The sequence below is a fragment of the Lygodium microphyllum genome, chromosome 1 (genome assembly GCF_053477565.2).
Source record: "Lygodium microphyllum isolate KBCC chromosome 1, Lygodium_microphyllum_v1.1.10, whole genome shotgun sequence".
NCBI classification, from domain to species: Eukaryota; Viridiplantae; Streptophyta; class Polypodiopsida; order Schizaeales; family Lygodiaceae; genus Lygodium; species Lygodium microphyllum.
The window spans coordinates 34,953,772-34,970,779 of NC_141135.1; the positions used below are offsets into that span (position 1 = coordinate 34,953,772).

A 17,008-nucleotide genomic window follows, 5' to 3' on the forward strand; every position below is an offset into this window, starting at 1 on the left:
ATGAGCTAGTACAATAAATTAATCATAAGGATTAAAACTAAGATGTCTTGAGATCCGTTGGATAACTACGGCTTTCACCAATCCAATTTAGGGTTGGGTTATTGATCAATGTAAGTGACCTATAGAACTTACATCATGAATAGTGTTTAAATCTACAACATATGCCCTAGCCAAAGGAAGGAAGTGTTAAGAAACATTTTGCATATTATTGCTCTTTGATCCCAAGGGAAAGAGCATATATGCGATGGAAATACTATCGCAACTATTTTTGCATTGTTTGGGAAGAATGCAAATGGGTTTTTTTGGTTGATCGAATGACATCCTAAATGCTTTTACATTCAACTGGTTGTTAGTTGTTGTTTGGATAATTATTCCAAGTGCTTGTGATTTATGGTAAATGCATGGCAAGGGTATGTGATGACAAGTCGCCATGGGAATAAAGGAATGTTTTCTTGGAAAATGATATTAGGGCTGAATGCCTTGTTTGTGCTTGATTCTTAAAGGATTTAATTAAGGAAGGATATTTTGCACGGTTGGATCACCTCCATGATCGTACCATGGATTAACCCAAAGAGGGTACTGCTCGATTCATGGGCCGAAGGTCGAGTGGTGAAAAGGCTAACCATGGGAATGATTTTTTGCTCCTAGACAGCTTGCGGGTCAGTTGGAGCTCTGAACACCCCTTGCTAGATCTAGAATGGAGTTGAAGACCTCCGTGGCCCCCAACGTCTCGGTATGTTGGGACATTCTATTCTAGATAAAGGATTGAATTTGTGATGCCATGTGATTTGAACCAGTTACTTCTGCAGAGGGAAGAAGGGATACTTCTGTTGGACAGAAGGAATACATAATTCTCCTGTATGGGCAGGAGACAAAGATTAACTTGAAGATAAGTTAAGGAACTTGTTTGTCAATAGATTGCTTTACTCAGTTTTTGTGTCTGTGCTATAAGTTATGCGAACAAACCGTATTCCCTAAAAGGCTTAATTAATGAAGTTAACTTTAAGTGTCACACATAAATGTGGTAGGACCTAATTAGAAAACTAAAGCTATTAAGGGAAGCGGGTGGGCGGAACCCCCAACAGGTCCGTCCTACAGCAGGGTGGTTCCAGAGAACTGGAAGGCTTCTCACAAGGTTTATCGTCTTCGACCTTAGAAATTTTTAGGATAGACCATCGATTCATGCCATTTTAGGGGACCGAAATGGGACTATGCCCTACCGGTAGAGAGGTTGAGTGGCGCATCCCTCTCGTTTCCCATTCTCTTTGAACCAAGTGCGGCATGGATCTACTTCGGCTTGGGTATCTCTTTATAAAGTAGGATGTCCAAGAACCGATGCTACAATGCTGTTAGGAGACCTTGGTCACTAGGAGCCCAAATTTTAGGTTGATCCTAGTGGGTTTGGCCGTGAACGTTCTGTTGCGAGGCAGATTCGGGAAACCCTAGGTGACAAAACTCGAAACATTCCATGGGAGTGCCGGGCAGCGACGCTTAGTTTCATTTCTTGATAGACCGCTAAAAGCGTGCCTGGACAGCTGATGGGCGGGCATCTTACAAGAGCCCCTTGCAGGCTTCATGCCCCTAACCTTGTATATCTGCAATACAATCTAGGCTTCAATTATCCTAGGCCACTTTCGTAGGGATAAACATTGGCACTACCCGCTCCTCCTGATCCTAGGACCGTAGCTCAATGAGTAGAAATCAATTCTTTGAGGATTCCTAGGCCTCCAATTGTCACACACCCACCTAGCGATGCTCCATTCCACTTCATAGAGGAACCCATTAAGAAGGAGGAATACACCAACCCCTTCATCTACTATGAGAAGAGGGTCATATAATCCTCATGGACTATGGGCTAGTTCCAATCATGATATTAGGACGAGGCCATAGGAAGGGGCAACCTCTGCTAGAGATCTAATTGCATGTTTGACTTGTGGATAGCTAGGACACGTTTCATCCAGATGTCTGCAAAGGCAAGACCAATCTAAGTCAAAACAAAGCTGACCAATGCTACCCAGAATGTGGAATCACACACATGTATTTTGATTGCATGCAGCGTAAGACGAATGGTAGCAAGGTAGTTATGCCCTATGTCCCCTTAAGCCTATTTTCTATGGAAATGATAAAAGACAAAGAGGCCATCCCCATTCTTGTGCATGCCATAACTGGTGCCCAAAGAAAGGACAAAGGAATCAATCTTAAGGACTCACAACCCTAAATAGGTTCATTTGCTAGTAAGAAAAGTGCTAAAAAACAAAGAAAAAGGGTTGTGCTTAAGCTAAAAAGTAAGGGCCTCTCCTCAACATAGCCAGCAGTTCTTGTCTCTAGTGTTGAAAGTGCCACTACTGCACCACCCACTAGAAAAAGAGACATTGGAAAAAGATCGCACTTATCTAGACCATGTCCAATAGCTCACTGCTATAGACAAGGTCGAGGAGTGGGTTCAAACCACTTAGAATGAATTGAACAATCATCCCATTGATGAGGTATTGTAACACACTTGCCCAATCCGAGCCCAATACGGCCACCTAATCAGCTCACCATACAACCCTTCAATGGGCAGCCAATGGAAGAGGCAATATCCTCTAGGGATCTCTTCCTTACCTCAAGGTGCAGCATCACAGTACCTTAGAGGTTGACATTGTCCACGTCAAAAGAGGTGGCATTGCTAAAAACACAGATCTGGCATAGTCTCTGACAGCATGAGTATTCAAGATGTAGCGTGGAAAGCGTAGGATGCAATCCCTTGAGCCTTCATAGAGAACTTGTAGCCCTACAATTGGGCTATCTTACCCTAAAAGGTTTTGGCAGAATTCCTTCTATGCTGCTCACATATAGCAAAACCCTAACTATGTACCTTGATGGCAGCCATAGCCAAAAAGCTTCAAGTTTTTCCACTCCAACTTTAATCACCCTTGAAGTCACTTACATTTATTCTAATCACAAATTAATCTTCTATGGAGGTTTTTGTAGACTTGGAAGCTCCCTCTTTAGGTTGGACACACTTAATGGGCAACATTCCCTTCTTTTTATTTAAGTTTAATAGACATCAATTGTTTTCATCTTACTATTCACTTGGATTAAAATATCATTTTAATTGTTTTCGCTTGTATTGCCCGACTTGTAAGGGTTAGATACTGCCATTGCCTTCTTGTGCAATTGGTAAGACCTTCCTATCACGGCATATGTTGATGTGAAGCCTCAAATCCACAAGTTTGATGGGAGAGACTTCCACCCATGGCAAGCATTAGTAAAATATAAAATGATGGAGAGGGGTAACTAGCCCTTCATCAAAGGGATCAAAGCCATTGATCCATCCAACCTTATGGATGTTGAAGATCATGAAAGAGCCCAAGCCATAATAATGTTGCATGTGGATGAATCCTTAATTCACTATATTGACCAACTGGCACAACTACAAGCTCAAGAAATTGTATGGTTCAAGAGGAAAGAATTCCAAAATCTTCCTCAAAATAGAGTTCTTCATCTTGGAATACAAGCAAGGAGAAGACCTAGAAAAGTTCATTTCCCACATGGTCTTGAAATACTATGAAAAGTCTTTTCAACTCTTGTCACTATGCTAACAAATGTGCCAAATCCTACACTTGAAGGTGTCATTCGGTCTTATTTGGATGAGGAGAAAAAAAAACAAAAGGGAGACAGCATTGGCTCAGCATCTACTTCAACAAATCAACTCTTAGTCCATACTATGATGACTACTAAATATTCCTTTTGCAATAAAAAATGATAGAAAAATTATCCCAACAAGATAAAGTGCAACAAATGTAAACAAACAGGGCATATCACTAGCAAATGTCCAAACTCAAGTACCCAAAGAATTGGAGGCCAACTATGTCTCCAAAGCACCTAATGACTTACTTTTCTAGCCTCCATTATATAATATTTCCATAAACCTCCTTGTAGCCTATTTTATAAAGGCATCCCATTGATTCATTGAGAGGGGGAACCATTTTAAACATGTTATGTAATCCAATGCCACCTTGGAATTGAGAGGGGTTGTTAAAAGTGTAGCATGGGAACCCTGAGTAAGCAAGGGTGCATGAGGGAAGGTGAGGTGTGAATGAATTGAAGGGCAATGGGGAACCCTAACCCTAGCCCACAGTGAGGCTATATAAATAGCTTGGAGGTCATTCTCAAGTGTAGTGAGATTGTACTAGTTGTACTTTGAGCAACTTACTAAGCAAGATTTCCTTCTTGTACTTGAGCTCTCTCTTCCTCTTATGCACACTTTCCCATATACTACTCTGATATTCTAACAAGAGTGATACATATGCCTCTTTTGGTTCCTTTTCTAGTTTGATCACCATACGTGATGGTTTGTTGGCTTGAGGGGGTCATGGTCTTGATTAGAGTTTTTTTGGGCATCCATTGAGGTTGATAGATAACTAGGACATGTTACCTACTTGTAAATTCTTACCTTGAGCATCTAATAGTTGTTTTATTAAACTTTGATTCAATTTTCTAGTAGATTGGGTGGGTTAGGAGCAGTGTTTTAGTGTATGCCCTATGGTTAAGTTCCTTGAACTAAAGATGGAGATGAGCCATGTGTTTGAGAATTGTAAATGAATTTTATTATTGATATAGTTGACATTACAATTCATCATGCAATTGAAGGGTTATCCTAAGAGTATCCTAGTTCCTACCTCTTTCTTGTTTGGCAAAAAATAGAAGAGGAGATGAATGCTTTTAGTTTCTACTATGAGCATCAATTTTCACTTTCCTAACAAGGAGTAGGTTTGCCCCCATAAGGTTCCAATTTGGTGTCAACAGGAGCTAACTTTGGTTAACATCCCTTCTTTAAAAATTGTAGGTGGATATTATAGTTAGATCCCTTATCAATTAGAGAATCAATAACAACATTCTTTGTTACAATCAACTAGACTCAAATGTAGGGTGGTGGTATAATGGGTTTGTCCTTGGAGTCTAGGTTACTAATAGTGACTACTTTACCATTATCATATGTGGTTCCAGGAGAAAGGTTTGGTTGAGACAATCAACTAAGGTGAATCTATTGCTCCGCTTGTTTGTACCATGTCTATTCAATCTCACCATGATGGACTTGGGTGGAACATCAAGTTTGAATGGCAGGTTCATGTAGATAGTAGTTTAGTGGATATTATTTTTTGATATGACTTTTATTAAAGTGTCCAATTCTTTTTCAATTGAAGGTTTCTAATTCTATGTTCCTTGTTCTATTGATAACACAGACGCAATAAGGTCCAAGGCCTTGGAGTTTGAGCTTTTACATATGGTCTTTGATCAAATATAAAAGCACTAGATCCCCTTTATCAAAGTCTCTTTGGTTTATGTGCTTGCCAAAACAAGCCTTTTGTCTAGCCTTTTTAGAAAAAACAAGGTGTATGTAGCCAAGTAGCGGGTTTTTTAAGGCATTTTAATTCAAGCAAATGGTTGACCCAAGATTTGATACCTTCCCATCATTCCTGAACTATTATATAAAGACTAGGGATCATGAGCTTGACTAGCATTATGGTGTTAGTTTTGTGTGCATGCCTAAAGGGAGTCTATCCTATGAGTATCTTGTAGGCAATCCGATAGGCCCATAAAGCTGCCATGAACTTATGATCCCAATCTAATCTTGAGGTAGACACAGTTTTGTTCAACCCATTGACAAGGACTTTGTTCATTGATTTTGCTTAGCCATTGGCTTGAGAATATTAAGTGCTAGATTTTTGGTGCGTAGGACCAAGAATATGGATAGGAGATATTTGATGGATGCATTTATAAAATGAGTCCCTTGGTCATTGACAATCTCAAATGAGGTAGAAAATTTGAGAAATGACTTACTCCCATAATAGCTTTACTGTCGTTTGGGCATTGTTTTTGCAAGTGGCCCTAGCCTCTACCCATTTTGTCATGTAGTATATGCCCACAATATGTTGATGGTTAATCATTCGAGAATGTTCCCATTTATTCTTTCTGATTGGCATTTTTTTCATTGGCACTTGTCATAGTGTTTGATAAAGCTCACTACATCTTTGAATATTATTAGCCACCAAAGCTAAGAATGCAATATTTTCCTTATTGTAGCATTTGCATCAAAGTGGCTCCTTGCAATTTCTCCATGTGCTCCTTGTAGCACCTCCTTAATTTCTTATACACACACGCATCCAAAGAAGACCATCCTACCCTAATCTATATAACTACTTGACAACCACTTGATAACGTTGAGTCTTAATCAAAAGACAGATGAGTCATGCATTTTCAATTGGTCATTCAAATAATCCATTCTCTAGGACGTGTAGGATAGGATATTTGTGGAGGGTCGTAAATAAGGAGAGCCGTAATTTAGAGAAAAAAAGAAATAGCCACACTTTATTCCATAAACTATAGCTCTTTATTTAGTTCCAACTCTAATGCTTATCCATCCTCCTCACTATTCACATCTTTCCACACTCTAAGGTACATTTCATATTGTTTTGCATACAAGGAAGGCACTACATAGTCGTAGGTGCTTACAATAGAATTCAAATGTTCTAACACCATCCCTTGGTGCCTTGTTTAGCTACTATAAGATGGTGACGTGATTGGTAATTACATTGGTTACATGGATTGTCCCCTCTATCTAGGTGCATTCTATTGCTATTGCTAGTAGCAAGTGGTTTTTTCTTCACCTTCTTAGTCTTTTTAGTCCATCTTCTTTTTTTTAAGTTTTCTTGGTCTTTTTTGTCTTTTTCTTGGTTACTATCAAAAAACAATGCTCTTCTATTGATGCTTCTCCACATTGTTGATTCATTGCTTGGCCTTCATCTTTTTAAGTTGGCTTTTATCTCTGGTCTTTTTGTCTTCTTGCCTTTGTTGATCTTCATCTTTGTATTAGTCTTGGCCTTCATTCTTTTTGTTGGTGCTTAATTTTATGGCAATACTTAGCCCTTCTTTGTCTTGTGATTTGTCTTTGGTTTGGTTAGCTACACTTTGGCTTCATTTTTTATGATATACGTGATGTCTATTTGCTTGGTAAGTTTGAGGTGGATAGATAAAGATACATTGTATTGGCTAAATGCTTGCTTGAAGTACATAACTTGATAGGACATGACATGGATCATCTTTGCCTTGGGATACATAAGATTTGGGATTTGGTTACAATCTTGACTCTATAGCTTCTTGATATACATGTAAATTGATGTGGGCATTACATTTCTTTGGTATTTCTCAATGGCTTGTCATGATTTAACACATAAATATGCTCAAGGATTTTAACATTGTTGCAAGGATATATCATGGATTTGTTTAGCTTGATATTGCTTTTGTCCTCAAAGCTTCAATTTGGATCGGTTAAGAATTTGTAGTGTGAAAAGGATTCTGTGAACTAGCTTAGAATGAACTAGTTTTATGTCTCAATGTAAAAGTAATATTTTCTTAAGTGGCTCAATTGTAACTAGTTTGAATAGGGACAAGTGTGAATAGAGACTAGGATACCTAGTTTTCTCAACAAATAGGTGTGAATATCCTTCAATTAATTAAAGCTCTAAATTTTAATAAAGAGAGAAAGAGGATAAGGTCCCCCTTTTAAAACCACAAAGATTAGACCCACAACGGTCACCTTTTTGCCATCCGGTCACATAGACCTCATCTGATATACAAGTTAGGACTCAACCAATGTCCGGGATCACATTTGGCTTCTCCTTATAATGGGGCATTACAACTTTGAGCACCATGGAGGAAAACATGAAGAAATACAAAGCACCTCTTGGAAAAATTCAGGAGAAACAAATGATAGAGACCCTAGCCATCAATGCACCTTGCTAGAAGACGATGAGGGTGAACTAGGTAGTAACCATCTCAATCCCAATTGAGCACGTGCTAATTGAGCAATAAAATATAGCAAGGAAAGGTGTCATTTTACTGTTATATTTTGAGGGTGAACTAGGTAGTAACCATCTCAATCCCAAGTGAGCACACAAAGACAAGGCAACCATGTCAACCTCAACCTCAAATGCATATGACCCTACAAAGTTCCCAATAGAAATCCAACATTTACTAGTATAATATGATAAAAAATGAGAATAGTACATGTAGATAGATCAATGCATAAGATGATAAGATACCTAGAAGAAGGAAGGAGGACCTATTGCAACAAGTCCCCAAGTTCATGTAAGTCCAAAGAGCAGATAGCAAAGGAAAGAGGTAAATTTGAATCGTGTTTAGCATATCTTAGCATTCATCAAAAGGACTTGACCAAGAGCCAACCTAGATTGAGAGAGGGCCCTCAAGGTAGCCGACTAAAAATCTTGACTAAGCAATTGTCAAATAATTTGGCCAATGAGTGGAGTAGTGTACCATTAGTTACCTCAAATCCTAGTTAGGAATAGTGCCCAATACCAATATCCAAGCAAAAATTCATATTGTCACCAAAAAAGTCAAGAAATACAAAGCCAAAGACAATCCTTATAGCTCGTGTAGTTTGAATAGGTCTACAAGGCCAATAACTTCCAAGATGTTAGCCAATGCACACAAGCTTTTGAGTTGTGTCTGGAAAAAAATGGAAAATTTAGTTTACCAACATCGACGATGTTGGATGCAATATTCAATGTTATATTCTACTTTCATGGTACTAAGAGAGACTTACATGCTATCATACCATCCTTGACACACTTGAGGACCTCTTCATCAAGAGATTCTCAGAAGTGGGATATGTGGATAACTTGATCACAAAATTTATGAATGTAAGTCAAAAGGACAATGAAGAAATCTATGACTATGTCATCCACATTTGAAGTCTTTGTAAGAACTGAGTGAACCACCCAAAAAGAAGTCTCCACAGTGGTCATTAACAAGATCAAGAATAAGGAACTTTATAAAGTGCTTGTAAGTGATTCAATCCTACAAAGAGACATGCTAGCCAAAGTTTTCAAAGAAGTGATCCATGTGGATGACCTGCTAAAGGAGAGGAACACAAAAGAAATTTAGTCCACATGCATCACTACCATCAATAATAGTGAGAGATCCACAATCCCCAGTGATCAACCTATCGTAAACGCTTAGGACAAAGGGATTTCTTTGGCTCTTATCTTTCTATTCTTCTAATTCTTTTTACCTATGGATACCTAGCCCAACTCTAAATCCTATATCAAGAGCTCTACTATAAATGCCTTCTAGGAGGGGATGGTGATGTACACAATCATTCCCATCATTGTGTTAGGAAACTCCACCTGAAAAGGGATTGTTGACATGAGAGCAAGAGTTTACATTCTCAATCATGCAATTCTATAGGCTTGGGATAATCCACCCATAGAGGCTATACGCATTAATGTTAAGTTGGGCAATGGACCTAAGACTAGGCCATTTGGTATATTAAAGGATTGGCCTATTAAAATCATAGGAATCTAGTTCTCAATGAGTTTCATTATCATGAAGGGAATGGACTAAGGTATCCTACTTGGTCAACCTTGGATGTGAATTGTATGAGTAATCCATGATCATGGTAACGGCTTAATGTTTTTTGTAAATTGTGTAGTAATAGTTCGGATTTTGATGGACACATGGAAGACCTTACTAGTCAACCTAGATGTTGTCTTTGCCTTACTAAAGGATGGTATTGAAGCCATACTAAACTATGGATTGCTCGTGAAATACGTCCCTTATCCGAGCAATGAGAGAGTATAGATGCATTTCATACTATCATTGACTTGCCAGTGTTGGATGATGAGGGTGACTATAAGAGGGCAATCAATAAAGCAAGCAATAGGGAATGACAAAAGGAGGTGATAAAAACATAAGGCGAAGACCTACCATCAATCTCTATTTATATGATGGCAAGAAGCATAAACAAAGCTCCTGGTATGACCTACCACGTGCCTACAAACAAAATGGAGTTGATCAAGATTCTAGAACTTTTGAAACACAAATTGTGAAATAACTGTGGTGCAAATCTTAAACTATAGGAGCTCTTGGAAGCTTAGTAATGGAAATTGACACATGGAGGGAGCTACTTCTCCATGTACATATTTATACTTCTTTTATTAAATATTCTATTCTCAAAGCATGCCCTTTACATCACTCCTTTGATATAAGAGTCTGAGTATGCTAAATCAAAGGTTGCTACTAGTTGCATATCTCTTGACATTGAGAGCCCTCCATTATTATTGTAAAATATCTTCATAAAATCTCTACTAAATTTGTCATATCAACAAACTATTACAAATGGTTGTGTGCATGCCACAGACTAACTGACTGTGTGTTTTATTAAATAAATAATAAATAATAAAGTATTCTTTGGATGAAATTGCATATGCCATGCATATCCAATTTATCATAATTGCTCTACACATTACCTGTCGCAAATTTAGAAAATAACTGTTAGTAAAATAATTAAGTGAATTAAAACAACTAACCATAAATTATTAATAATTGAAATTCCATTAAATATAGTTTTTTCACTTTGTTCATTTGAGCCATGTATGTGCAAGATGTAGAGCATAACTTTGTACAATAGCCAAGCCCAAAAAGAATAGGAGTCATCATCAACCTTTTGCTTAAGAGAAAATGTGTCCACTCTTAAAAACATACTTCACACTGAAGGAGAACCATTTAAGATGCTCATCCCTTCATCATGCACATAAGGAAGAACCATTTAAGACACTCATCCCCTCATGTAGGTGCCTCCTGGCAACATATTTAACTAATATATTGCTTCAACTACCATTGAACTAGTTTCTATTATATTAAGTATGACTAAGTAAAACTATTAAGCATCCTTTTTTATTGCCTAGGTTGGAAAAAGAGGGTGAGAATAATGAATTCACAAGTTTAAACGTCCAAGCAACCAATCTTTTTGCAATTTAAACTTTGAATTTTTTAATGAGGTCACAAGTCCAAACCTCAAAGAAGGCAAACCATCTTGCAAAGTAAGTTTTTGGACCTAGAATGTCCACATTCAACATAAACACAATTAGGTCTTAGAATGGTCTAAGTTTGAGAACTCTTAAGAATCCTTTGCTTATAAAAGCAAGGGTTTAACCTTCATATAAGTTCTTGTTATTAGAATGATAAGAAAAACATGAATGCATAAACACAAATGACCACCATTAAAAAATCCACTAGTGTGCAACTAGAGTAAATACAATCTAGAGTTTTATGCATTCTCATTTCATCTTATTATTTAGGATAGCTTCATTAATTTATTAAATCAAAACTTTTATTCAAGGTTGACGTAATAAAGGAAAGTTTTTTAGTAAGTCTCAGTTTCTCTTCACCCTTTGTTCAAGTTTGTGTTGAGTCAAAGTTGTATTAGAATAACGAAATTTCCCTTATTTAACATGACGACGCCCTTTTCCTTGACTTGGGCATCAAAAGGCAATATAAGTTACAGTCCTTACCTGACTTTGTTATGTTGTCATACTAACATCATTCAAGTTGCCATAAGAAACGCATGCTCTATGGATGTGTTTGACTTGAAATCCTGTGCACTTAAGAGTTCTATGGATGTGTTAGACTTGAATCCCTATGCACTTAGAACATATTATTTTTTGGATGCTAGGGGTGTGTGAGATGATAAATGTCAACTTCAAGTCTATCATAAGTCATGGGTTGTTCCCGCCAATGAAGCGAATGCCAAGACAAAATGTGCCAATACCATAGATACATATGATTAACGTGGCAATTAATTTAGTTGCCTCCAAGCAACATGATTATTCCAAAAGATTTATTTAAAGAAGAAATATAATGGATGCATAAGTTGTGAAGAGTGCACCACGTGATAGGCTACATAGTTAATCAAGTCAATGCCAAACATGACCACTCTAAACAACTGCCTAAGGAAGAAATCAGCATGGATGATTGGATGCACATTTAAAATATTCTACTTCTTTGCTACTAAACTGTTATGCTTAACTAAGTCCATCTGTGCCAAATATGCTGATGTGAAGGGTTCATGATCACCAAATATCCTATCAATGCTCGAGTATGCTGATGTCAACGGTTCATGATCACCAACTATGCTGATGTCATCAGTTCATGATCACCAATTATCCAACCAATGCCTGCCTGAGTAGGGTCCTGCTTAGTCAAGCAGCAAAAGTCAAGAGAGACTCTCGAGTTATGTAAGAGAGAGGGAGAGAGAGAGACACAGACAGACAGGCACAGACAGAGAGAGAGAGAGAGAGAGCTCATGGGGCAGCTTCCTCTCACCATTAGGACATTCATAGCTTCTGCTATGGTCCTAAGCTGCTGGCAGCAGCAATTTTGCTGCCTCTTTGCCTCCATACTTCATCATCATTATCATCAGATCCATATTATTAAGGCCTCCCCATCAGGTAACCCCTCTGCTTACAACATCCCCTTGGGCTCCACCCTCCACATGAACGAATCCTGGCTCTCTTCTCCGAATGGCACTTTCTCTGCAGGCTTGCTGCGAATCGGACCTCGCGGCTACGGCCTTGCCATATGGTACTCAGATCTGCTCCTGCAACCTGCTGAGGCACTCTACAGCCAGCTCTACACCATTGTTTGGGTGGCCAACAGAGACAGCCCCGTGAATGATCAAGGTTGCAGTGTCTCCCTTTCCAACGATGGTAGCCTCATGCTAGCTGACTCCAAAGGATATATCTTCTGGAGCAGCAATTCAAGCTCCAATGGTGTCCAAGGGGGCTTCTTCAGTGACACAGGCAACTTGGCCCTGCTCAAAGGTCCACTTGGAGGTACTGACCTCCCTGTTTGGCAAAGCTTCAGCTACCCAACAGATACCCTCCTTCCTAATCAGGACTTCCTAGGAAGCTCCAAACTCATATCATGCAAAAGCCGGTATGATTTCACCTCGGGTCGATACATTCTCTCCATTACTGGCAGCCTCCTGGCCCTCTCTTCTCTCAACACAAGCCAAACTTACTGGACTCAGGCGAACACAGCCCATTTCAAGCTTGAGGAGACTGGCACTGTGGAGCTGAATGATGGACTGGACAACCTGTTGTATTTGAATGCATCCAATCCTGCACGGACTTGGGCGAGGCTCAAATTGGACGACGATGGCAATCTCAGGACATACAAATGGATCAATGGCACATGGGTTACTGTGTGGAGGGCAATGATACTGGTATGCAATGTGTATGGGCTGTGTGGCCCTTTTGGCATATGCACATACTGGCCCAACTTATCATGCACATGCGCACCTGGCTTTCACATGACAGACCCAGGGGATTGGTCTCAGGGATGCACAAGAAACATACCTCTTCAGTGTGATTCAGCATCATCATTGTCTTCATCAAAGTATGTGAGAGTGCTAAAATCTGATTTCTATAACAATGACCTTCATTGGGACCCCAACATCACAGAAGAAGCCTGCACAAGCCTGTGCTTAAGTGACTGCACATGCCTAGCAGCTGCTTACCAGCAAGGCCGCGCGTCCTGTTTCCGCAAAGGGAATGGCCAAATAGGTCCTGCTGCATACATTCTCAATGGTTATCAAGCTCACTTTGGCCCCAACACAGTCTACCTCAAAGTATCCATCAATGACAGTTCTGCGACAAACACCTCTGACACCACGCCGTACCTGCGTGGAACGAGCCTATCCTGCCAAGCAAACGGAATTCTGCCCACCCCTGCAACATCCACAGCCGCTTCTGCAGCATCAAGCAGCCGCAACGCCAGCAGGTGGAGGCTGCAGATCGGTATGGCGGTGGCGGTGACGCTGGCCGAATTGGCATGCTTCGCGGTGGCATGGGGGTTTCTGCACAGGGCCTATGCAGAGGATGGGGAGGACATGATGGGGGGGACGCCGACGAGGTACACGTACGAAGAGATGGAGGCGGCGACGGCAGGGTTCAGCAGGAGGCTGGGGGAGGGGACCTATGGGGTTGTGTACAGAGGGGTGCTGCCTGATGGGAGGGAGGTGGCTGTGAAGAGGCTCAAGGCAGAGGCCCTCAGGAAGGCAGGGGGGGAGAAGGAATTCAGGGCAGAGGTGGGCATCATAGGGAAGATCCATCACAGGAACCTGGTGGCCCTCCTGGGTTTCTGTGCGGAAGGGGCAAACCACAGGATGCTTGTGTATGAGTTCGTGACCCATGGATCCTTGGACAGCCTCTTGTTCTTTGATGGGCATGCCTCCCATTCACTCTCATCACACAAGAGTGACAAAGTTGCATATCTACATGACTATTTTGATCATGCTGCATCTGACCATGAGGTGGCACCCACGGCCGTACGACAAGTGGCACCTCGCCCCCTCTCACACTTGCAAAGTGATGGCGCACGCCCACCTCCCCTCTCCTGGGCTGCCCGCCTCGAGATTGCCTTGGGTGCCGCCCGTGCCATCACCTACCTCCATGAGGAATGCCAAGACCATGTTCTCCACTGTGACATCAAGCCACCCAACATCCTCATTGATGTCAACCTCCAGGTTCGTGTTCATGGAAAACATTCTTTGTTGGTAGTTTTTAAAGGAATTCGATATCAATTTACAATGGGTTTGCCATTGTTATAACCTTTTGAGTTTTTAGATTTTAAGTGTATTGGTAAGAGTTAAGCGTATTGGTAAGAGCTATAAGAACATTTAACTTAGAATGTTTTCCGAGAAACTTTGGACTTACATTACACTTATTTCTTAAGATTTATAAAATCTTACAATTATGAGCCTCTTCTTTCATAATTCTTTTTTTTCTTTTGCTTGGGATGTTGTAGTTCATTTTAACATTACTGGTTTTTTGTGAATTGCTCCAATAGGCCAAGGTTGCTGACTTCGGCCTTGCCAAGCTCTCCGATCGTGAGCACACATTGTCCATGTCCATGGTGCGTGGCACTCGTGGTTATCTTGCACCTGAGTGGGCTGACAATACACATCCCATCACATGCAAGGCAGATGTTTATAGCTTCGGGGTGGTCTTGCTTGAGTTGGTAAGTGGACGAAGGAATTATGACTTCTCATCTGGGGCCATGGACGAGAATGAATGGGATCTCGCCCATTGGGCATGGAACCTCATGCAAAGGGCCTCCCCCCTAGAGATAGTTGACCCCAAGCTCCTTGAGGCATCATCCACCCTAGGTGAGAACACTCAAGGGCTAGAAGATATTGCTCATGGAGCCCCAAATGTGTGCGAGATAGAGAAGGTAATCAACATTGCATTCTGGTGCCTTCAAGTTGATGTGGAAATACGTCCATGCATGGCAAAAGTGGTCCACATGCTCCAAGGCATCCTCACAATTCCATTGCCTCCCACACCAAACATTCTCATGTAAAGAAAGAATAGGGTAATTGTGATACTAACTAGGTGCCCCCATAAGACTCATAGTGGCCATCCCTTTTTATATCACTCAAATATCATCTTTAGTGCAACTTTGAGCCAGTATAAGCTCATCTCCAAAAATTTGATCTAGGGAAAGAGGCAGAGAGAGTGCTTTTCTTTTGTGTGAGTTTGAGTTACTTGTGTGCTTTATAAAATACCACAACACCAAGTATAGAAACTTTGTTGTATTGGACTTGAAACTTTTGCCTTGTAAACTTAGATATGCCAAATACCTAATATGGATTACTTGACCTACACAAATTTCAAAAAATTGCACTTGATTAATAAGTGCTTGCTACCATGTCTCCACCATGTAAAGGCTTCCAATGATACAATTTTTTGTCTAAACATTATCATGTGTCAAACAAAACAAAAAAGTTACTTAAAGAGAGAACTCATTGTACAAAACTCTTAAACACTTTGTTTCCTCTTGAAAGCAAACTCTCATTATGGTTCCTTTAAATACAAAATAACAAATATGGTTTTTAAAAATAAAAAATAAATTATAATATTGATTTATATTTTAAATGTGATCATAATTGTTTTTTTAAGCATAATTAGGAAAAATTTGGGCTCACTTTTGGTTTAAGAGAGGTAATTCAAAAACCATTAAACCTAATATTGAATTTTATTTAGTTTGTCTTCTTTTTAAAAACATACACAAAGTACTATGAAGCTCTTTAAATTGTTAATTAACTTTCATTAAAATTAGAATGGTTAGTACTCAAAATTTGATGGCCGATATCTACATTGATCTTGATTAAGAATGCACTCCTTGTCTATCAAATTTTGAGTCAAAAGGCTACACAAAATGCGAGCTACATTTCGACATATTCCTGATATTTTGAAAGAAACTTCAAAAACAAACTCATAAGGAGAAAGGTACACATAAGCATGAGAAGATGTTTGAATCAACACCACAAAGGCATAAGAAATATGTATATCATCCCCATGTTGCACTTAACCCTGATTATAAACCCTTATGTGAGAAAAGTAAATCATGTGTTTTATCTTTTTGTTTTAAAGAAATGTTTAAATATGAAGGGAATAGAAATATTGATTTGTGGACTAACAAGAGACTACAAGGAAAAGAGGCTAAAATATCATTTACAAAGCTCATCATCTTACTACTATATTATTTTCATTGTAGGTTCGGAAAGCCCCGAACCTACCCCCTTTTCCAAACCTCCCTTTTTCAATCAAAACCCCCTCCCCTCCCCTCTTTCTCACATGTAATCTCTCATTTTCTCTTCCCCCTCCCTTTTTTAATTAAAGCCCCCCCTCACCTCCCTTCTTTAAATTAAAACCCCCTCCCCTCTCTCTCACTTATAATCTATCTCTGTCTTTTCCCCCTCCCCTTTTTAATTAAATTCCTCCCCCCCCCCCCCCCTCTCTCTCTCTCTCTCTCTCTCTCTCTCTCTCTCTCTCTCTCTCTCTGTTAGATTAAGCTTCTTAATTAAAACTTTTTTAATTAAACAATTTTAAAAGCTTTTTTAATTTAAAGTTTACACTTTGAGAGGGAAATAGAAGGGGAGAGAGAGGAGAAGAAGAAGAAGAAGAAGGATAAAAAGAAGAAGACGGAGAGAGGTGGGGGGAAAGAGGAAAGAGAATGGTGTTTTTTTCATTAAACATTTTTCTTCTCCCCCTCTCTCTCATGTGTAAGGCCTCAGTTTTCTCTCTCTTTCTCTCTCTCTCTGTTAGATTCAACTTTTTAATTTAAAATTATTTAATTAAATATTTTTAAAAGATTTTTT

The 17,008-nt window shown here is 39.6% G+C and overlaps 1 protein-coding gene across 1 annotated transcript; it reads left to right on the forward strand.

Annotated features, from left to right (window-relative positions):
* The first annotated feature begins 11,746 nt into the window (after positions 1 to 11,746).
* LOC148040992 (putative receptor protein kinase ZmPK1) lies at positions 11,747 to 15,581 on the forward strand. Its single transcript, XM_087675403.1, has 2 exons — positions 11,747 to 14,371; positions 14,695 to 15,581. Exons 1-2 carry the CDS (start codon positions 12,149 to 12,151, stop codon positions 15,205 to 15,207), a joined length of 2,736 nt encoding a protein of 911 aa, XP_087531529.1. The 5' UTR covers positions 11,747 to 12,148; the 3' UTR covers positions 15,208 to 15,581.
* Positions 15,582 to 17,008: the final 1,427 nt, after the last annotated feature.

Bases quoted from the DNA above. Each gene is read 5' to 3' on its own strand.
- LOC148040992 (XM_087675403.1), top strand. From the start codon at position 12,149: ATGGGGCAGCTTCCTCTCACCATTAGGACATTCATAGCTTCTGCTATG. The intron at 14,372-14,694 runs GTTCGTGTTCAT...TTGCTCCAATAG, and splicing joins TCATTGATGTCAACCTCCAG to GCCAAGGTTGCTGACTTCGG.